The following is a 23569-nucleotide window of genomic DNA, read 5'->3' on the forward strand; positions in this document are numbered from 1 at the left end:
AGAGGAAGAGAAATTGTGAATGCTTAAAGTGGGATATTGCAGCAGTATTTTCTGTATGCTGGATTTGTCCTGAGGTCTGCCAGTTGCCAAAAACAAGTGTGACTTGAAAAGCATGCTACAAATAAGTTCCTAAATAGAAGCAAAACTAAATGTGTCACATCACTAATATCATGATAATTACAACAAAGCATCCTTCTTGTTTGTACTATTTAGAATTTTGACATTCTGATTGACAGATGTCATCATATTAAGTAAGTAAACACACCTGGCTATTTAGATCCTACTCAAGAAACATCAGTGTAACAATCAAAAGTATGAATATGCTTGCTGTAATTTCAAAAAATTGGCAACTAAGATGGTTTCATAGACATTAGAAATTAAGTGTATAAATTTAACACAATTTTGTCTATGTCAATCCATATTAATTATATTCTAAAAGCTGGAACATGTTAAGGAAGCATTACATAAAATGCTTACTGTGCATTACATTGTAATGATTCAAAAGAAATGTCTCTACTTGAAAGAATCCTACTTGGAAGATTATTAATCTGCAAAAGTTTCCACAACTGCAAAGTTACTAATTTTAGAACAATGGTGTATGTATGGAACTGATATTTCTATATAAAATATGAGGCATGTCTAAAACTCTTAGATATCACTGCTTCATTCTGCATTTAATTTACATTTCACACAGAGTAGCAAACAAATAATGCAATCATATACAACATTTATCAATTCAGGAATAGAAGGTTACAAGGGAAAAAACTGCTCATAATGAACACTAATTACATTCATTCATTCGTTTGTTTGTTTGTCCATCCTCCAGTGTTGAGACGTAATAAAAGGATAGTTTTTCATAACATGGGAATGTAATATACAGAAACTATTCCCAACCACTTTTCAATTTCAGCTTGAAACAGCTTAAATTTTTGGTAAGAAAACAAAGCAAACAAATCTAGGTGAATCTGTCAGGACACATGCTGGTGATGGGCAATCAGAGTAGATGATGCTCTGGATTGACCATCTCAGGTCTTCTAACATTCTGCTTCACTGGATGTCCACATGTTCTACTGTTGTGGGAAAGGGAGAAAAGCTTTTCTCTAGCCACACCAGGAATAACTGTAAAAGTCCGTTTAGGCACAGAGACCTTTGTTTATCAGCTGTTTCAAGGGCACAAATAGATGCAGAGGGGAGGAGGGGGCAGGAAACTTCCTTATGTTAAAACCCAGGGCAGTATATTTGTGAAAAAGTTTTTCTTTTAAGTAATCGCTTTGTAGGTTTAATTTTGCAATTAAACAATTATAGACTTGGAGTTGTAAAGGGATCTTGTGGAGTTCAGCCCTTTGCAACAAACAAAAAATCTATGCAAAGCTATCCTTGTCAAAGGACTGCAAACTCTTCATGATAGAATCTCATCAAATCACTGTAGCAGGCCATACAATTGTATACGGGTATCACAGGTGGATTAATGATACTGAAAACATAGTTTGCTTTCTTTACATTCTCTGTGCCACATCAATAACAATAATAAATGTTACATCAATAAGTAAGCTTATTGTAAGTATGTTATATCAAGTTAATCAAGACCTACCACACTGAAATAATGACATATAAACATGCTTAACTATGAACTGGACTGCAGCTCTAATGCCATTAAGGAGGGGTTATGAAGAAGGTGCAATTATATTTTATAATATTAAATAAATCACTTTAAATGATTTTACAACCTGTTCAGAATACAACAAAGAGACTTTTACAATATGTTTCTTATATGACACAATATAGTTAATAAAAAACACACCACATACATTTGATACAACAATTTGTAACATTTATTTAATACACTAAGGTTGCAGTGTCTGGTGGTGCCCAGTCTGAGAGATGCTTAAGATTTCATTATATTCATGTAGGACTCATTTTAACGGAAATTTGAGAGATAAAAAAAGCAGATTGCAGGAAGACATATTATAAAAACACACCTCACAAGTCAAAGTTAATAGTAAACCCATTCTTTTTCATGTATACAACCATGAAAACAAATATCCTGTGAACTCTAGATATATATTGTATCTCTACATGAGATCTTGGTGCTCATTGAGACAGGTACTCAATCATCTCATGGCTTTACAATCTCATCATTGTTGACTAAGGAACAAAACAGGGGAATGGGACCAATCTTCTATGCAGCGCCACAAATTTTGATAACACATTTCATGGTTTTTTCCTTGTAACATAGAATAGTCATATAAAAGAGGAATTATTATTGAATAATTCTTCCATTAAAATGTTATTTTAGTTATGGGATTTTTCCAGGCAAGACATAATGATACAAAATCATGCACAGACATACATGTATACAGACCTACATACTGTGAACAGCTGGGCCATATTAGTACTGAGAAAATGTACATTAAGGAAAGAACTGTGGAATAAAAGCAAAGTAGTATCACTGGGTTAAATCTGGACAACATCCACTCACCTGCTTGAAGGTGAAGTGGTATATATGGCCTGGCACAGCCCCACTGCCATCCAGTGGTCCCAGGCTCTTCAGTCCCAGGCTCCAACAGCTGACGGGAGAAGCAACAACCTCTCCCACCAGCTATTGGATTCAAATTTGCCCACTGGGCACAACTGGCCAATCACAGGTGGGTGAAGGGGTTGAGCCTGGGGGGCAGGTCTGACAAAGACTCTTAGAAGACTTCATTCAGGTCTGCTCCCTGGGCATAAAAACTGCCCTGACCTTTGCTAGGGACTGCAATGTGCTTTCAGGATCTTCCATCCATCCTCCCTTATCTCATGGTTGGCGCCCCTTTTACTTGTGTTGTGCTTTGCTTGACTTTGCTATGGTTTTATGGTTGATGAATTCAGGGCCGGGGAGGAATTTTTCACAACTGAAGGACCTCTACATGCCAAGCAGACAGACAATATTTATGATCTGTCACATTTTCCTGGGTTTTATTTATACTATTACACTGGTGTTGCTCTTGTTCTCTAATCAAACATCTTTATCCCATTTTCACCCCTTACAATTAGTTGTCCATTAGGAACAAAACATTTTGTAAGTTGTCTTGCCAACATTGTGATTAATCATTTGGCTCTTGTGCAGTCCAAGGAGACATTTCTTAACCTTAACTCATGTGCCCTATGATCTGCCTCCACCACTATCCACAGACACACTTTCTATAACATACAGCTACTAGATGAGCATGAAGGCAAGGTTGTCGACATGCAATTGATCTTTCATAAGAATTTGTGCTAGGATAGTCTTACACTTCTTGGAAGCTTAAGGAAAATGGTGTCTTTCTATTAAAATATTATGTGTGTTTTTAAAAGCCAGTAACTGTACAAAAAGTAAACATTACAGAAAAAGTTCACAAAGGCATCCATATGTGGATTGTTTATAGTTCCTTTCTAAAAATGTTACTGGAATTTTTTACCAAGATGACATTTCATCTGTGCTCAATAAGAAATGGCAAAGTACTCAACTAGGTGCTCTGCTAAAATGGTGTCTTAAATCTTAAACATAGCAAAACGAAAACTCTCTTGGAGCCAAGCACAAACATGCCCACAAAGGAACTGAATACAGCCCATGTACTTCGGCTGTTTGTGAATGCACATATCTGTTCGTTAGGGGACAACCAAGGCAGAGATAAGAGGTGAACCATAAAAGGAAGCTGAGAATGCATCCTACATCCCATTATAATGTGTATTGGAGTACAACAAGCTAGTTACCAACAGACAGAAGTATAAATAGGAAAAACTGGTTTAAAAGTAGATCAGTTAACTTATCTCCTAGACAGCTGGTACACTGGTTTGAGGCAAGCAGCTATGAGTGACAGATTAGCAGTAACCATAGCATGAGATCTTCAGCCCCAGTTTAAGGTATCTTTTAGCCAAATATCTTACTCAGCCCAGCATATGTGAGAGAGAGACACATTTTACCACCTAGGAAACAAGTTTCTTGTCAAATTAACATGTCTAAATAGCAACAATTTAGTACAGGCCATCTCTAATTCAGCTACAGAACAGCCAGAAAATAACAGCTATCTAAATATTCAGAACATTTCTAGTTGTCAAGCAAAAGTTTACTTCATTCTCATTTAAATTGCACTTACCTGAGATTCTTTCACATTTTCAACTGTGAAATTGAACCAGACTCGAAAACGGGGATTACATGTATCTGGTCGGATAAACAGGTCATACTCAAATTCAGTAATATAGTCCACACGTCCAAGGTTACCTAAAAAAAATTAGAAAACAGAATGCTATGTTAACACATTCCAGAAAAGCCCTTTGATCAGTGATACCTCTCTTAGAGAAATATTCTACCAAAAGACTCAGTAAAGTTGTATGGAAAATTCTAATCCACAACTGTTGGCTGTTTCATTTCTAAAAAATAAAATAAAGTGCATTTGCTTTCCAGATGAGCTGTTTACAATATTACAATGTTCACAATGCCTTACTCAGGACAGCCCACACATTCCTGAAGAAGCCTCTAGAGCCAACATATTGGCAGAATGGTTATATTTATTGAAATATAAGATCAGCAAATCAAGAGCCAATTAATAAGTGAGGGCAGATGAGTTTATTCATTGTATACAGGGGAGCACCTCCTGGCCATGTCATAGCACGTTGTCTTGAGTCGTTATTTCACATGACGGGGGGGGGGGGGGACTGCTCGGGATCTGGGGACTCCGCTTGTCCACGCAACTACTTTTGCAGGAAATGACATTTAATTTGTAGTACATCTGAGCATTCTGTTAGGTAAATTCATATTCAAAACAAAAGTAATGACAAAGTTCAGCACATTGTCATAGGCATAGCCAGGATTTATGTTGGGGGGGCAGGCTTTATGTTGGGGGGCAGAACCTCAGTAAAGTTTGCTTGTTGTTTTACTTGATTGCCCCCTGTCCCACCTTGGCTGTGCCCATAAACATCACCCGTAATAAAGAATCATTCTGCTGGTGGCAGAAATAGAGTGGCCAATAACTTTAGATTAATTAACTGAAAGGATCACGAATACCTATACTAAGCTTATGATATAAAGTTAGAAAGTAGTTTTTAAATAAAATCTTGTTTAGCATATAGTGGGATTTTTAAAACTAGGTTTTAACTTTCATCTTTTAATTTTAAAAGAATTGTAAAAAAAAAAGGTACCCAGAACAGAATAAAATAGTTATTTTCACTGAAATGCATTAAAAACTATTAAACAGAAACTATATATGTATTGTTTGACCAAACTGCGGGAGGCAGTGGAAGACAGGAGTGCCTGGCGTGCTCTGCTCCATGGGGTCATGAAGAGTCGGACACGACTAAACGACTAAACAACAACAACATATATGTATCAAAAGATTAATATTTTATTCCATATGTCTATTGTATCAAGGAAAATTTTTTTGTAAAAAAAGAATATCGATCTGTTCTGCAATAAGAGGTTAATAATTTATAGTACTATTTTATGCATGTTTACTTAGGACTAAGTTCAACTTTACTCCTAACTACATACAGGTCTGTGTCTAAATAAATATTTATAAACATTTCTTACATTTCTAGATGCATTTTATCATATAATATGCATTTCATATGCATTTTGGTACTTTTTTGAGTCAATAACTACACTACAAAATTCAGGAAAATGTGAAATATGAGGGATAACTGCACTCTGATTTGCACATTAGTCTCTGAGGTGTGGATCAGGTCAGTTCACATTGGAATTCACAAAGAACAACTTCCTCAGAATAATGTTCTGTAACATATTTAAAATACAAACACTATAAACTAATTCTAAAGATGAATGTCACTAGGAATACACACACATACGATTACTACCACTTTATTTAACCTACAATATGAACTTAACTCTTCATCAAATACTAAAACATGGTGCATCCTAGATCAATAAGAAAGGCTGCATTTCAGGACAAAAGAAATCCTGTTCCAGTAAATGCTAGCTGGAGTTTTTAAGTATGCCAACAATTATTATAAAAATGCAAGAAAACACAGATATGTTAAGCAATCCTAAAATCTTCTTAAACCACACATTGTGCTTTTCTACAGAGAATTTTAAGATGAAAAATAGACCTTGAGGGTCTTTGACAAGCCTCAGGCAATATAAAGGAAAAAGGTCAAACACACTGCTAAAAAGGACTGTTATCTTCAGAACAACAACTTATCAGCCAGCTTGCAGCCCTGCTTATTTACAGTTATTGGTCCCAGAGGAAGTGCACTTCAACACAGGTCACGATTACTTTGTAATGAGTTTGCCAGAAATGGTAAAGGAAACTAATTTGTAACAATGTGCTATTCCTTGCACATGAACTTTTGCAGACACCTTTTTTTTTGTCCAGCAATGAATAACTAACTTCAGCTTCCCTAACAAGCAATGAAAACAGGAGTGCACTCAAAAATCCAACTTGCAGGCATGAATGTGTTGAAATATCAGTAATTATCTCTCTCAGCTGTCCATTACACTATTCATGATTATGATCAATTCCCCTGTGGTTGCTATACAGAATACAGATTTCAGGAGATGAATTTGCACACGCAAATTAACACCATTTGGACGAAAATAGGTTGCACCTGTCAAAGCTTAGTAACAAAAGGTCAGATGCCCTCTTTTGCACCTAGAACATTTGGCTATTGTGTGCCTTGCTTGCAGGAATATAATTCTGGTTTGACTAAATAGAGAAAAGTGAGCACCATGGTGAACAGAAGAAAAAAGAATTAAACCTTAACTGAAAGCTCACAGTTAATCCATTCTTTAAAATACACGTGAATAGAATTAGCCAAGGCAATTTTGAGTAGTTTTTCAAAAGAAATATATAAAGTACTCCTCTGTTTTTGTCAATACATTGCCAGGCCTCAAAATACTATTTTTCATCTGAACAATAAAAATCTGGACAAGATGGCAATAGAAAATCATTAATACACTTGCAGCTGCATTTCAATCTATACAAAACCCTTAAATAAAAACAACCTGGGAACAAATGTGCAGAATTGCATAATACATACATCATTTACAGAGCTCGGAGTCTGAAATTGTGCTCAAGATAGCCAAGCAGAATTAATCTATGTTTTCAAATAAACTTTTTAAAAAAGCATTGAACTTTAATATTCATTCTAGAATGGGCCATCAGCTGAATGCTACTGAAAAGATAACAAAACTGAGGTGATAAAATGAAGCAATTATATAGATTATATTCTAAGTGAAAGCGGAAACTTCTCAAAAAAAGTCTTTAAAAATATTTTCCCAGAGAACCATGTGACACATTTCATTTTTTTACTCATGAAAAAAGATAAATACAGTGAAGGGAAGCAGTCAAATCCATTTTTTCAGACAACAAAATTACAAAAAGTAATAAAACTTTTTTAAAAAATCATATTCACCATATACACCACTATTCAGAAAGCATCTGTTAAAAAAAACAACAACACACCTATTCTTGGTGTACGTAAGTAGATGGCGTTGTCCCCTATGGGGATGCAGATACTGTCACCATTATCACCATGCTCTCTTGAGGTGCATAGAGTATATTTGGAGCTTTCTGTTGCTCTTAAGTCACAAAACATTCTTATGAACCAAGTACAGCCAAGTCTGTAATGGAGACAAAATCTTGGAAGTCATAGATCCAGCTAAACATCTAAAAGCTTCTATCCCACTTTGTTTCCCCCTCTGGGGTCCTACAAAGTGTTGTTTTCCCAGTAAAAGCCTAACTGCTTCACCACCAACACTCCTACAAAAGGAAGGGGAAACATTAGTAAGTATTCAACGAACATGCATCTAAGTTGCTGAAAAAGGGGACCAGTTGTTCCAAAAGCTGCAATTGTGTGATAAAACAGTTTCATGTAAATTGCTTGAAGATTTTCACTATAGGCAGTATATTTGTTATATAAATAAATGAATAAAATTGTGGCACCCAGCCAGAAGGTATAGGGTGCAACTATAATTTGGGGATTCTGTCAAGTTAAAAATTATCTGTTTTCACAGGCCTTTGGAGAAAGTGGCTGAAGGCCTTTGGTTTTTATCTTACGCTCCTATTGTTCTTACTGTTTGATGAGAATTATAAATGAGGTACTTTTAAAAAAGAATGTGGTTCCCTGACTTTTATACGAATGGGGTAGCCCATTCTCTCTGCCAGCTCTCCAAACCATCAACTGCCTCCTGGAGCCCTGTTCCCACTGCCCATGATCCTTACAGATCCCTAAACATGTGAAAGGATGGATCCACAGAATGGTGGCTGCAGCAACCAAGGAAAGCAAAGCAGCTGCCAGTTCATTCGTCTTTTTGGTCTCTGATTTAGCTCTACTGCTCATTCACCCCAACCATCAAAGCAGGAGTAGGACTATCCCCTCATCCCTGACATTCAACAGGCCTCCCACCATTCCTTTCCCATTTCATGACCTTGGGGAAGGGGACAGGGAAGGGGAAAGGTCAAGCAGTCAAAGATGGAGCTAGGGGCACAGGGTGGGTTGGAAGCAGAGGAAGAGGCTGTCCAGGTGGGGGGCAGGCCAGTCAAATCTCAACTGTATCTGCCCCCACTGTTGTCAGGGACTGGCAGGGTTCTAAAGAGAGTGTGGTGGAGGCAGGGAACCAGGGGAGAGACCCAGGAGAGGGGACCAGTGATTTATGGAGTGTCACACAACCCACAAGACAAGAGCCTGGGGAAGGAGAGAGAATCAGGGCAGTCTGAGGCAGAGGAAGACACATAGAATGTGGCAGAGGAAGAAGGGATGGTTCAGGCGAGGGTCAGTAGATTTTCGCTCACCCCACTGTCTCCTAGAAACAGGAAGGACTGGAAAAGGGAAGAGCATGGATGAATTCAATGCAGGATAAGTCTCAGGTTGTGGACATGCAACCTGTCAGAGAAGGGTATATAAGCCAGAGGAGGTGAGGTGGTGCCACACTGTTGCTGCAACTGCTTCATAGGGCCCAGACCTGTGGACAGCTGCATTCAGGCTAGAAGCGTGTGAGTGTGTGTATCCAGAGCACCATGGAAGCTGCAGTGTTTCTCTTGCTAATAAAGAGTTAAATATCAGACGTGTGTCTTCCTTATCTGGAATGGATCGTGACAGTTATTTCTTAGAACCAGGAGGGGCTTGAAGAGGGAGGTACAACAATGATTTCTGTGCAGAAGTCTCAGGTTGCATGTGTGCACTCCATCAGACAAGGGTACAGGGACCCCTGACCATTAGGTCCAGTCGTGACTGACTCTGGGGTTGCGAAACTCATCTCGCTTTATTGGCCGAGGGAGCCGGCATACAGTCATGTGGCCAGCATGACTAAGCTGCTTCTGGAGAACCAGAGCAGCGCACGGAAATGCCGTTTACCTTCCTGCCGGAGCGGTACCTATTTATCTACTTGCACTTTGATGTGCTTTTGAACTGCTAGGTTGGCAGGAGCAGGGACCGAGCAACGGGAGCTCACCCCGTTATGGGGATTTGAACCGCCGGCCTTCTGATTGGCAAGTCCTAGGCTCTGTAGTTTAACCCACAGCGCCACCCGTGTCCCGGAAAACAGCTACATAGAAGTTAAAATTGTGTGCGCGTGTGGTAGACCTTAGAAGTTGCTGTATAGGTGTGCATGTTTTTGTCAAGAAAGAATTAACTATCTGCCATTTGCCTTCCTTGGCTGGGTGTGCACAGGACATGGGGGCACCCATTAACCATCTGACAAGCTTCCTCTGAAGAAAGCAGAAGGACACAAGTCAATGTGAAAGATGACATGTGCATGAGGCTGTATTTTTGCAGTGTTGAAAAAGAAGATGTGACATGACTATATGAATATAACGAACAAAGAAGAGAAAGGAACTGTGGGCAAAGCCAAGGCTTTGTGCATGTTTAGCAGAGTGGGTCATGATATTAATTGATACACAGAGTATAAAGAGAAGGGAGGCTTGGGAGAAAAGATAAGAATTTCATTGCTGAGCATAATGAACTTGACAAAGTGATGAAATATCTAAGGAAAATTATCCAATAGGCAGCTAGAGATACTGAACTGGATTAGACTAAAGTTCTGGGCGTACCAAGTATCAGGTGGTACAGAGAGCCATGGGATTTGATGAGGTGACCTAGGGGTGGAGTGTAGTAGCACAGACTAAATAACAGACGCATAAGGGACCCTTCTTTTTATCTGCACCCTAGTCTCTGTTCCAGGAGTTTATAATGGAATATTTTCTTGCTGGTGTTGCTAAATTTGTTTGGATGCTTGATATATTGCATTGTAGTTTAAAATATCATATGGCATTGGAATAGTCACATTTGGCTGGTTTCTTTACATAATAGATCATATTTACAATTTCTTTCCTTAGTTGTATCCTCTTTGCTCTTCTTATGTGATATTTTTCATTATTTCTAAATGCTTATCACATTAGTGAGATCCTCTTTCCCTCCATTCCACCCATATACTTTTAAAATACTGACATTTTGAAATATATTTTGGTCCTCCTTATGATTAGACTATTTTCAAGTGACTAGCTTTTTTCTGTTATTTCCTTTTACCAAATACAGAAGCAGTTTCTTTTATTTCAATGTATTTCAGGGTTTGTGGCAAATTAAACATTAATCTTTCTCTGTAAATGTCAAGTGATATTTAAATGTTTTCCTGGCAGATAAATTATTATTAATATTAATGCAATAAAATTGCAGTTTTTGTCCTTTCTTTGATATTTACAAAAATACTAAGAATGTCAAAACAGTTCCATAGGAAAAAAAATCATTGGTCTACCATCCAGTCCACATTAGCATGAAAGGTTAAAAAACAGAAAAGAAAAGAAAGAAAGAAATGCCAGTCTTAGAAAACTGTGTTCATATCATGAAAGGAGAAAAGAGAAATTCTGTCTCACTTCCACATTGAATGTATCACTTTCACAGCAAAATTGCCTTAGTAAAGTTCACTTTAATTTAAACCTTTTTTGTGTGTGTGTGTGTAATTCAGTGACTGCTTTAAAATAATGAAAGACACATTGTCATTCTCATAATTAGTTGCTGTTGCACTAAATGAGAAAAAAAAATCTGATCCACAATCTATACAAGCAAGGTCATATGTCAAAACAGAAGTAGCTTTATATACAGATCTGCAAACAGTCCAAAAATACACAAGGCTTAGAATCAAAGCCTAGTAGTCATAATCAATTTTTTAAACATTATGTAACCTCCACCTTCCTTTCCAATCTCTTTGACCAGCTAGATTTATCTCACATTCTATAGCCCTATAAATACAATTTGCTGTTTAGATGCAAAAGCAATTTCAGCACCAAGGACAACACAGGAAGGCAAAAGGCTATGAAAGTAGTACTATGAACTTCAGCAAAGAAAAGTCAAAATTAATTTACACTTTATTTTTATTTAATTGCACTGACCATGGAACAAAGCATATAATAGCAATAAGTGATAAAATACATGTAAAGCTCACATTAATACTTATAAAACATCCCATAGCCGTATTTAGTTGGAAGCAGAACCCATTGGGAGAAGTTTAATGTAGTGCATTGGCAATTGATCTGTCAGTGCAAGCATTTCAGCTTGCAAGATGGGATGATCCCCATCAGAAATATGCAAGGATGCAAGTAGACCCAGTCCACCCACAAGAATGTCTGTGTCTCCTTGCCTAGCCCCATCACTTGAGCCGAGAACCACTGGAGGTTTTTAAGCAGAGGCTTGCCGATCAGAAGGTCGTGATTCGAATCCCCATGACGGGGTGAGCTCCCATTGCTTGGTCCCTGCTCCTGCCAACCTAGCAGTTCGGAAGCACATCAAAGTGCAAGTAAATAAAAAGGTACCGCTCCGATGGGAAGGTAAACGGCATTTTCGTGCACTGCTCTGGTTCGCCAGAAGCAGCTTAGTTATGCTGGCCACATGACCCGGAAGCTGTACGCCGGCTCCCTCGGCCAATAAAGCGAGATGAGCGCTACAACCCCAGAGTCGTCCATGACTGGACATAATGGTCAGGGGTCCCTTTACCTTTTATTACTTCCCTCGATTTTGACACTATACTTTTATTGATGCAGTCTAGAATATCATTAGCTTTTTTTCCCTGCTGCATCACACTGTTGACTTATGTTAAACTTGTGGTCTGCTAAGACCCATAGATCCTGTGCTATCACATGTGCTAGTAGTAAGCTTAGGTGCCCCCCATCTTATATTTGTGCAGCTGATAACTCCTGCCTTAGTACAGAACCCTACATTTCTCCTTATTGAAATTCATTTTGTTAGTTTGGGCCCAGTTCTTCAATCTGTTAAGGTCATATTGAATCCTGAATCTGTCTTCTGCAGCATTAGATACTCTTCCCAGTTTGGTGTCATCTGCAAATTTGATGAGCATCTCAATTTCTTTGTCCAAATCATTTATAAAGGCATTGAACAACAACAGGCCCAGGACAGAACCTTGCAGCACTCCGCTTGTAACTTTTTTACAGGATGATTAATGAGTACTCTTTGAAGTCAGTCAGTCAACCAGCTACAATTCCACCTAACAGTTACCTTGTCCAGCCCACATTTTACCAGCTTCCTTGCAAGAATATCAAGGGAGACCTCCAGTCTGCAGGGACCTCACCTGTTCTCCAGGAATTCTCCAGGATTATAGACAGAGGCTCTGAGATTACATCTGCAAGGCCCTTTAGTATCCTTCAGTCCAAGAGAAGAGGAGCCAGTTCAGGCAGGCACCTCTTGGACCCAAATATTGACTCTGTGGGATTTATTCTACTGCTGCTCCCAAAGAATCTGCACCTCATCACCATTTTCAAATGATGGTAGAGACTGAAGTCAAGAGCTTCACTAGCTGTTTTCCTATCCCTGCCACCTGTGATTGAACCACTTGACAATTTATTATCTAATGGTGATAACATTACTTGCCAGTCTCCCACAAACTACTTATGCAGATTTTAAAATCTTTTGCCATGTTCCTATCACTTGACAGGTCATTAGTAAATTTGAACCCCTTCCGGCCTTAGCACTACTACACACCATGTCAACTTCTTTAGTGCCTGACAGCTACAATTCAAAACTCAAGCTTAGTTTTGGAGCCTTGCATTCCTTTAATATTCATGTCTTGGTTTTATAAGAGATTTGATATCAGCTGATTTATCCTTGAAAGGTCCTTAATTTTATTTATATACTGCCCCTTTATCAAGTGATCTCAGGGTGGTGTGCAACACATGTTATGGAACACAATAATAAAAGCATATTAAAAATCATAAAAATAAATGGCATAACAGTCTCTGCCCCCACTCCCCAGCTTTACCAGGCCATAGATTATTTAATGGTCAAAGGCCTGGGTAAACAGGAACATTTTTGTCTGTCTTCTAAAAACATGTAACGATGGCACCAGCAAGCATTCCATAGATGGGGAGCCTCCACCAAAAAGGCCCCTTCTTGTGTTGCCACCCTCCAAACCTCTTGGGGAGGGGGAACATTGAGAAGGGCCTCAAACTTGTGTGCAGGGTCCAGGTTGTTTTGTATGGAGAGAGGTGGTCCTTAATGTATTGAAGTCCTGAGCCATGTAAGACTTTATAGGTCAACATGAGCACTTTGAATTGGGCCCGGAAACTACCAGTAGTTACTACCAGTAATTACTACCAGTGCAGTTGGGCCAGGATACAGAGCTATGAGGGCATATTGCTACATGGCAAGCCCCCATCCCACCCCCATTTAATTATTTAACTTTAAGAAAACTATGCATAAAGTGCTTGAGTTTGGGTGATTTCAGAATTAGGAAAAGAGCAGGTAGCAATGTTGAGAGCTGCCATATATTTCTTTGCACAGACAGCTGACTTGATAGCAACTGGTAGAGGAGTCTTGAAGTCCTTGATGGAGTTCCTTGCTGATGTCAGCAGCAGTTTTGGCTGTCTTGACCATGGATTTATATCATATGAGGTTTATATCATTCTGAGAACTGTAGATTTATGTTATGAGGTTACCTGAGCTGACCAACCTCATGTAGGGAACTGGCGTAGCAGCTAGTAACATAATCAACAGAGAACACAAGCTCTTACAAAGAAAATGAAACACAATATATCCCATACATTAGTATTTGAAGGAAAAACATTGTTATCATCAGCTGATCCCAAATGTATGACAGGAAAAGAGGGGATAGCATGGTAGGATAAGATTAAAGCACCCACATTTGCTCAAAGAAAAAATGCAAACAATTCTGAGCACACAGGAATTATATCTGAAAATACTGAAAGACTGGCAAGATTATGTAAGGATAGCAAAGGGAAAAACAGAGTGCCTATATTTTAACAACAACAACATGGAGACAGGGGATTACATTTAACTTGATTTCTATCTTCAGGAAATTATTACACATTTCAAAAAAACTTCAAGGAAGCAGCCTGTCAAGGGAAAAGGTGGGGCACAATAACAACACCAACAACAACAGTGGTAAAATAATCTGTTCATATTTACTGCAAAGCCTGCCCTAAAGTCTTGTGATGCCTAATAATATAATAAAACAAATATAAAATCCAATTTAAAATGAGAAATAAACAGTCTTTTAACAGCTACAATGTTAGCTTCAAAATCTTGCTAAACAGAAATCCTAAATACCAATTTTCAATTTAAAACACTTTCAAAACTTGCCAAAGGTAGAACTTTGTAGAATTTTAAAAGACAGAGAATTCTATCACTGTGCAGCAGCTTCTGGGGCCTACTTATCATACCCTCCAACATTTATCTGATGAAAATAGGGACAGCCCATTCCATAATGATAATTTTTATTTATTCCCCACACATCTTACTAGGTTGCCCCAGCCACTCTGGGCAGCTTCCAACATATATAACATAATAAAACATTAAACATTTTTTAAAAAACTTTCCTATACAAGATTGCCTTCAGACAGCTTGGGAGTTGAATAACTCCATACCCTCCAATATTTCTCTGGTGAAAATAGGTACGTCCTAAGGAAAAGCGGGACGTTTTGGGATCAAATCAGAAACCAGAATGGCTTCTCTAAATCAAGGATGTCCCAGGAATATAGGGACACTTGGAGCCAGATGGGCAGGGTATAAATTATTATTATTATTATTATTATTATTATTATTAACTGCAAAGTGTCTATATGTTTGTTTAGTTGTGTCATCCATAAATACATATTAATGATTTAAACACTCACATGTAGAAATGTCAGCGGATTTCAGTCCAGTTCACAATTTGCTGAAGTGCACCCTCATCTGTCCCATTGAACCAGACCTCAGGAAAAAACCTAGATTTGTGGTTTATTCTGCAGAGCTATCAAGAAAGCTAGTTTGACTACACGTAGTACTTATACGGTGAACTAAGTACTGCTATCATGCTTTAACAAAGTAAATACCATACAGCTTCAATGTATGGTACCTCCACAACATTAAGTAAAAATGCATTTTTAAATGGTGCAGAAAATTACCGCACTTCCTGTATACCTGCAAACACAAAGCCACACACACAAACACACATCGCCCCCACTCCCAAGACCCCTTTTGTGCATTGAATCATACAGGAATCGATGTGTGGTCACTTCCCGCACTATTTTTAATTGTCAAGTTGCAAGAAAACCCCAGACTCATATTGTGAATCTGAGCACTGAAACACCTTTATACTAAAAAGCTGTAAGAATAAGTACCTGTGATGGGAAATGGGAAATGGATTGTACACTTCAAACATATTTGCTGAGAAATTACAGAGAAACAGCAAAGAGGCTTAGCAGCTGCTGATAAAAAATTAACAAGACTCAGTTACTAATGCGAAGAATGGCTTTGCTCGAGTCCCATGAATGGCAGATCCTCCCATTTTCTGGAATCCCAGATTTCTGGAAGCTATCCTGATTTCTGATTTGATCCCAGAATGTCATGCTTTTCTTTAGGATGTCCCTATTTTCAGTGGAGAAATATTGGTGGGTATGGTAGGACATCCCTTTTTCATCAGAGAAATGTTGGAGGTTATGGAGATAAGGAACTATACAACTTTTAGAAGATACCTGAGGTATGTTTAATGTTTTATTATGTTTTTATATGCGTTGAAAGCCACCCAGAGTGGCTAGGGCAACCCCGTCAGAAGGGCAGGGTATAAGTATTGTCATCATCATCATCATTATTGAATAAAGGTAAAGGGACCCCTGACCATTAGGTCCAGTCGTGACCGACTCTGGGGTTGCGGCACTCATCTCGCTTTATTGGCCAAGGGAGCCGGCATACAGCTTCCGGGTCATGTGGCCAGCATGACTAAGCCGCTTCTGGTGAACCAGAGCAGCGCACGGAAATGCCGTTTACCTTCCTGCCGGAGCGGTACCTATTTATCTACTTGCACTTTGATGTGCTTTTGAACGGCTAGGTTGGCAGGAGAAGGGACCGAGCAACGGGAGCTCACCCCGTTATGGGGATTTGAACCGCCGACCTTCTGATTGGCAAGTCCTAGGCTCTGTAGTTTAATACACAGCGCCACCCGTGTCCCGGAAAACAGCTACATAGAAGTTAAAATTGTGTACGCATGTGGTAGACCTTAGAAGCTGCTGTATAGGTGTGCATTCTTTTGTCAAGAAGGTAAAGGTAAAGGGACCCTGACCATTAGGTCCAGTCGTGGCCGACTCTGGGGTTGCGGTGCTCATCTCGCTTTATTGGCCGAGGGAGCTGGCGTACAGCTTCCAGGTCAATAGGATGTCCCTATTTTCATCGGAGAAATGTTGGAGAGTATGGAATGACACTTGCACTGAAGAAGAGAAAAAGAATGTTCTTGATGGTGCAATAGCAGATGAAACCACAACAATGAAATGGACATGACACAAATTACCTTTTGGTTTATGAACAAGCGTGATAATAATGTTTAATTTGGACACAAAATACCTTCAACATGAGCAAGCTTCCAACTGTACTTCCAGGGAGCAGGAATGGTGGATTGACTACCAAGTAAATACATTCACACTAAAAACAATTCTTTAAAATACACAGTGTTTGTGATGCCAAAAGTCCAATTACACCAGACACCACAGAAAACAAATAATTCTTCCTAGGTGCAATTCAGACTATTAATCTGTTGCAAAATGCTACCATATAAAAAAACCCCTTTATATATTGTAGTAATTTACCTCCACTTTGTGTCATTATAGTTGATCCCAAAGTTCCCACTAGCTTTAGCAAGAACATGCAGCTATAATAGATGGTGTGCACCCAGTTTGTTTTTAAGAAATACAAACCCTAAATCAAAATTAGCATGGTAAAGGCTAAACCTAGAATGCAATTAGACCACTGAACAGAATCAATAAAGGCAAACGTGAAGAGTTATGTGCCTAATCAGAGGAATTTTATGTGCTTAACCAGTGGAATATTATGCTTCAAAGGTAACATTTTGTATTCAAATGAATTTTGAGCTTATCAGGAAAGATGTTAATAAATTATTTCCCTCTGAGTCTCATTACAGAGCATGTTCATCTTGAAATAGAGTAAAATTGCTGATTTTGCAGCAACAAATCTTCCTAAATAGGTTCTCTAAGCAATATAATTTAAAGAAATAGAAAATATGGACCATTGTTTATTTCATGAAACCTGCCCAAAATGTATCTGTAGACTGCAGACAGCTAAGTCATGCAATGGGTCGCAATTACTCACTTTTGACTTTTGAACATCTCTTAAAAACTTTTTATGTTGATACGTCTAAGTGGATTTTTAAAATTTACTTGAGTAGCTAGTCATTTTAATGATTGTTATGTACAGCCTTTTAATGGTTTTGTATGCTTTTCTATTATTCATTACTTGAAGAATTCCTATTGCACTTTTCAGGTAGACATCACAAAATGGTTTACATAAAATTATTACAACAACCAGCATCATTTTAAAAAAAGAATCACCCACAATAGAATTGTTGTTGTTGTTGTTGTTGTTGTTGTTGTTGTTGTTTTATTGCTTATTCCCCACCCATCTGTCTGGGTTGCCCCAACACTCTGAACAGTTTCCAACATAATATAAAAACACAGTGAAACATCAAATATTTAAAATTTCCTGATAAAAGGCTGCCTTCAGATGTCTTCAGAAAGTTGTGTAGTTTTTTTTAATCTGTTTGACAACTGATGGGACAGCTTTCCACAGGGTTGGCGCCACTACCAAGAAGGCCCTCTGCCTGGTTCCCTGTAACTCCAATTCCCACAGTGAGGGAACCACCAGAAGGTCCTTAGAGCTGGATCTCAATGTGCAGACTTGACAATGGGAGTGAAGCTCTCCTTCACGCACAGCAGCCAACTCCTAGGGGACAAGGTCCCTTCAGCCCTCACAATAATATATTTGAGGGGGCCACCCCCACCCCCCAGTTCATGGGCACTGCCATTTGAATGATGCGCATGTGCCACATCATGTGATCAATTATGTGGGACGGGTATTACCTGTTAGGGCTTTAAAGGTCAGCATGAATACTGAATTGTGCTCTGAAACGTATTGGGAGCCAATGCAGATCTTTTAGGACCCGTGTTTTATGGTCCTGGAGGCCACTCCCAGTCACCAGTCTGGCAGTCTCATTCTGTATTAGTTGTAGTTTCTGAGTCACCCTCAAAGAAAGCCCCACAGAGTGCATTGCAGTAGTCCAAGCAGAACATAACCATAGCATGCATAATTCTTGCATGTTAAGAAAAAGCTGTCACATTGCTTCTTCTCCCCTGCCCCTGCTCTCATGGAAAGATAGCCCTTCAAATGTCCCTATGGGGACGGTTAGGGGGAGGGAAAGGTCTATTGCTTTTATTATAAAAAAATATAAATGAGTAAATAAATTCAGTGCCCTGGTCTGATTGTGGTGATACAGATAGCAATTTCAAGAGAACAGAAAATGGTTTAACATATCAAAAAGGTTATAAAGTATTCAATTTTTTCAAAAAGCATTTCCTGAACAAATGTTTTCATTATCTAGGAATTTTAAAATAAAAGCATTATTCTTCCCCCTCTTTATTCCTACACAAGTGTTGCCAGATTATGTCTCATAAAATACTTATGAGCAGTGATTTTAATAGCATATTATCATCTTTCAGGTAGTTACTAAAATTAAATGAAGACTGAGTCACAACCAATCTTTACATTTCCTTCCCCATTTCCAGTTTTTTAATTAGCTTCCACTGTATCTATTACGCTATACATAGGCACAAATATATTACACAGTCCAAATGAACATGAACAATTCAAAATAAACACTGCTATATTTATTGGAATATTCACCATCAATATACACGCAAACCACTTAAGAGTTTAACTATAAGTAGAATATAAATTATCCAAATAAAATAACAATAACTGCACATGCACATTTATTTCTGTGATTGTATGTATTTTCAAGTGAAGTGTGTTATGGATTTCTTGATGCAAAACGTGGGTTTCTTCATGGTGCTTACATGAGCCACAGTTTTCACTTAGAGAATTACTCAGGAACCCCAAAGGTCATATAATCCAACCCCCTGAAATGCAGGAATCAAAGATAAAGATCTCTGGCAAATGACCATCCAAACTCTGTTTTGAAACCTCCAACACAGGAGTGTCCACCACCTTCTGAGGTAGCCCATTCCACTCTTGAACAGCTCTTACTGTCGGAAAGTTTTTCCTAATGTTTAGTTGGAATCTCCTTTAAATTTCATTGGTCTCAAATTTTATTGAAACAGGCTATGACAAATATCTAGTTTAGATCTATATCCTCCACATCCTATCCTGCTGTTTGACTGTGGAATGGACACCCTCAGAAGATGGTAGGATCTCCTTCATTGAAGGTTTTTAAGCAGATGGTCGGATGTCCATCTGCCTTGGATACTTTAGTTAAGATTCCTGCATTGCAGGAGGTTGGACTAGATGGCCCTCAGGATTGCTTCCAACTCTACAATTCTATGATACACACAAAGTGAGATTATATAATAACAGTGTAAGTTCTATCTTACACTGAAATAATAAAACATCAGGCATCTGGAAACAGGATGAGTTGCTACAAAAAAGTAGTTATAAAACAATTTCCTTGAGTAGCGGTTGCAATATTTGTGAACCATCGTAACAATATCTTCAACATACTACTATAAGGATATCTATCAACAGCATTGATGTAACATTTTAAGCTAAAAATGATTATCGTTAGGACACACTCAGTCAAAATGATGTGATGCTACCCACAATAAGCTTGTTTTTCATGTGTGTATGTGTGAATATGGATGTCAGGGGTTCAGGAGCAGAGTCACAGGAGAGGGAGGAAATGGAGAGCGAGGAGGAGGAGTCTGAAGGAAATGTCAGCGAAGACAGCAGTCCAAGGTCTCTGAGTCTCTCCAGTGACTCGGAAGATTCACAGAAAGGGGCCCCCATGGTCAGGGCAAGGGGAGTGCCCAGGGGGGCACCTCAGGAAGAAGGGGCCAGAGGGGACTCAGAGAGTAGCAGCTGGAAATCCGGACCAGCGTCCCCCCCAGAGGGCAGTAGGGGGGAGGAGTCCCAAGCATCGGGATCAGGTGGCACGCGGGCAGCGGGAGAACGTGAGGCAGGAGCGACCACACCCTCGGCAGGGAGCGAGGAAACGGTCATCAGGAAAGTTAAACGCGCGCGCGCGCCAAGTTCAAATGTACAGGAAGGCGGCAAGGTGGGCAGCCCGGGTAGGGAGCCAGGTCCTAAAGCCCGCCGAAGAGAGGGGGAAGAGTCAGAGGGCTCAACATCTGCTTCAGAAGAGTCCAGGAGGGAGGAGACACCGGGGGGTAGTAGGACCCAGAGGAAGAGAGAGAGAAGGAAGAGGTGGAGTAAGATTAGAGTGTTAAACTGGTGCGCAGGGGGGGAAGACTCAGATGGAGCTTCGCCGGTCTAAAGTTCAGACGTAGAGCTGGGACGCTGAGGCTTTGAAATGGAAACTATTCTTCAATAAAGACTTTGATAATATACTATCGGCTAGCGTTGGTCCTTGGTGAGCTGGGACCCGGAGCCAGCCCTGACAATATACATAGAAAAGTCTATGCAGTTATTCAAACCTAAACAACCAATTTTGTCCAAAACTATTTTTCAAGTGTTGCCCACTAAGATATGGAGGGTAGTGCCTGCATTAAAATTTCAAGCAACATTTGATGTTTATACAGTATTTCTGAGTGCTCAGGATAATTTATATAAATGCTCGTAAAACAGCTGCAAGAATTCTGCATATGCTGGGTGGGAAGGCTGTGCTTGAGATTGTCTAGAGACACCTATTGAGTTCAAGGCTATGAACAAGAGACACCCCACAATTCTAGAATCCACAGTTCTAATACTGACTAAAAATTGCATGCAAACACATGTAACAGAATGCTACTTCTCAAAAAGGATAGGAACCAAATGATATCTAGAGCAAGGACGAAAAGGGGAGTGGATAACATTTTTGTTGCCCACAATGGGTGAGGAAAGGGTGCACTTTAAACATTTAGTTGCTGTTGTTGGTCCCTCAGATTCTTTGCTTCTATTATAACTGCTTTCAAAACAAAAATATAGCTAGTTAACTTTGTCATGTGTACTGCCCAACAAAAGATAGGTCATATTCTAGAGATTATAACAGCACCTAGCTGTATTAACTAGTTTAAAAGTGCAACATTGTTTATCACTTTACTATTATATAGATAAAATGGATAAATACAAGTTAGAAGATGATTGAAGGTTACTTACCATTTTAAAGTTAACAAGCTGGAAAAAAATGAACCTTTACAAAGGCCAACTATTTTCAACATCATTACGGAGTATTTTGAAAGCACTCTGTTCTGAGCAGAAGTATCAAAACTAAAACTTATGACCTAACCAATACTTATTTATGACCCCCAATCCATTATGTTCAAATAGGGCAAAGAGACAACATTCCACATTAGAAACTGCAAGAGTTTTCTGGAAGAAATAAACTAAATGTCAGAAAAATAATTTCATGAAACCTCTACCTCACAAGTAAAACACTAATAAGTGTTCAGAGTTGCAAAACATTTTAGTCATATATCTCTCAAAGATGTCACCTGAAGTCAAAATGGAAAACACCTTGCAAAATAACAGCTAGAGAGCTGAAGAACAGTCAACTACACTACTCCCTGTGGACATAGAAATCTGTCCTATACTATACTTGTCGTTCTAGACCACTAATGAGTACTGCAACTGGAAAGAGAGTTCACCTCTGATTTTTTAAATCAACAATATTAAGGACTGAACCTAGGACTTTCTGTTTACAAAGCATGAACAATGTTCCTTGTCCTGTGAATATTTATATAGAAAAGACTGGATAAAACCATTCTAGACAAAACCAATTTTATCTTGTTCTTGCAAACATCTAGGACTAAGGATTGACCCATCCTTTTCTGTGGGTCTTTAAAAAGATTTACTCTGCTGCTACAACCTGCTGGGCGACATGGCATCTCACTTTCTTCCTGTTAGTAATGAATTATGAAAGAATTATTTTGAGGTTATTGTATTATTTCTGATTATGAAACTGTTTTAAATTGTATATACATGGAGGTATGAAGGATAGCAATGCATTGCTGATGTATTTATTCTCTTGAAGTTTTGTCATGGTCTAAGAGTAACATATAGAGAAAAGTATAACAGAAATGAAATGATGATGACAGTGGCCAGAATAATTCATCAGTGTTCCATATCTCTAGATTATGTCCACAGTAGTACAAGTCTGTCTATGCATGTTGAAGCAACATTCAACACATGCTGTATACATTTGCAACATCCAAAACAATAGACTAATTGAAATCAATTCACCAAATATGCAATTCTTGGTTATCACTGTTTATAAACGTTTTGTGGTCTAAGCTGGCAAGTTCATAGATGTCTGCAACATGCATTGTTGTTTTATAAACAACATTATACTTACCACTCTCAAAGCAGGCATCAAATATGAGATGTCCCTTTTTCGGTTGTCCAAAATACCCTGGTGGAACAGCAGTGCATTTGTTTAAGTTTCCTGTGATAATTTCATCTATTCCTATGTCACTACCTGTTGGAATAAAAATAAGTTAATTAGATATTATTGTAAACTTGATACCAAAATAGAACACAGAGATTATCTTCCTTTGCAGTTTTAATAGTTTGTACAGGTGATGAAACATAATATTCACTCATATGCTATGATGTTTTCCAAGTATATTCTATAATAGTATCTGATAAACAGCATTTCCCAGTAGCAATGAGATTTCAGGAGCTAATGATCTGGCAATGGCAATTACCTTGCCTCAACACCCCCCAATAACAGGTGGTCTAGAAACAAGGCCTTATTAGATAATGTCTTTTGCATAGGACCCCATCAACATGTGTGAGGCTAATTATTATTTAGAATAGACCCACAGTTGCACTGCAGAGCATGAAGTTCAGAGCTTTCCCTAAAGAGACAGCCTCATCATATATTATAAACATTTTCCACAGCAAGACACTGTGGTAACCTGATCACCATCTCCCAGATCAGATGGCCAGCAAATTCAACCAGTGAATTGTGCACTAGATAAGGTGGTACACAAACATTAAAACAGAGCTCCTACAATGGGCTTTAAAATTCACAGCTGCCATGCACAGTAACTTCAGTGGACTGCTAATGGTGGCTAGCGTACTGTAATAGGGAATGGATCCAAGCATTTGTGCACTCCTATGCTGGAATCCTATGAAT

At 38.7% G+C, this 23569-nt stretch overlaps 1 protein-coding gene across 2 annotated transcripts in view; it reads right to left on the reverse strand.

Moving 5' to 3' along the window:
* BEND5 (BEN domain containing 5) overlaps positions 1 to 23569 on the reverse strand; it is a 706924-nt gene that overhangs the window by 675963 nt on the left and 7392 nt on the right. For both annotated transcript variants that reach the window (XM_083447871.1, XM_083447875.1), the window contains exons 2-3: positions 22784 to 22906; positions 4116 to 4240 (exon numbers count right to left, since the gene is read on the reverse strand). In XM_083447871.1, the coding sequence (XP_083303997.1) occupies positions 4116 to 4240; positions 22784 to 22906 (248 nt within the window). The remainder of the gene's footprint in view (positions 1 to 4115; positions 4241 to 22783; positions 22907 to 23569) is intronic.

This window comes from Podarcis tiliguerta (genome assembly GCF_965153285.1).
Source record: "Podarcis tiliguerta genome assembly, chromosome: 6".
Taxonomy (NCBI): domain Eukaryota; kingdom Metazoa; phylum Chordata; class Lepidosauria; order Squamata; family Lacertidae; genus Podarcis; species Podarcis tiliguerta.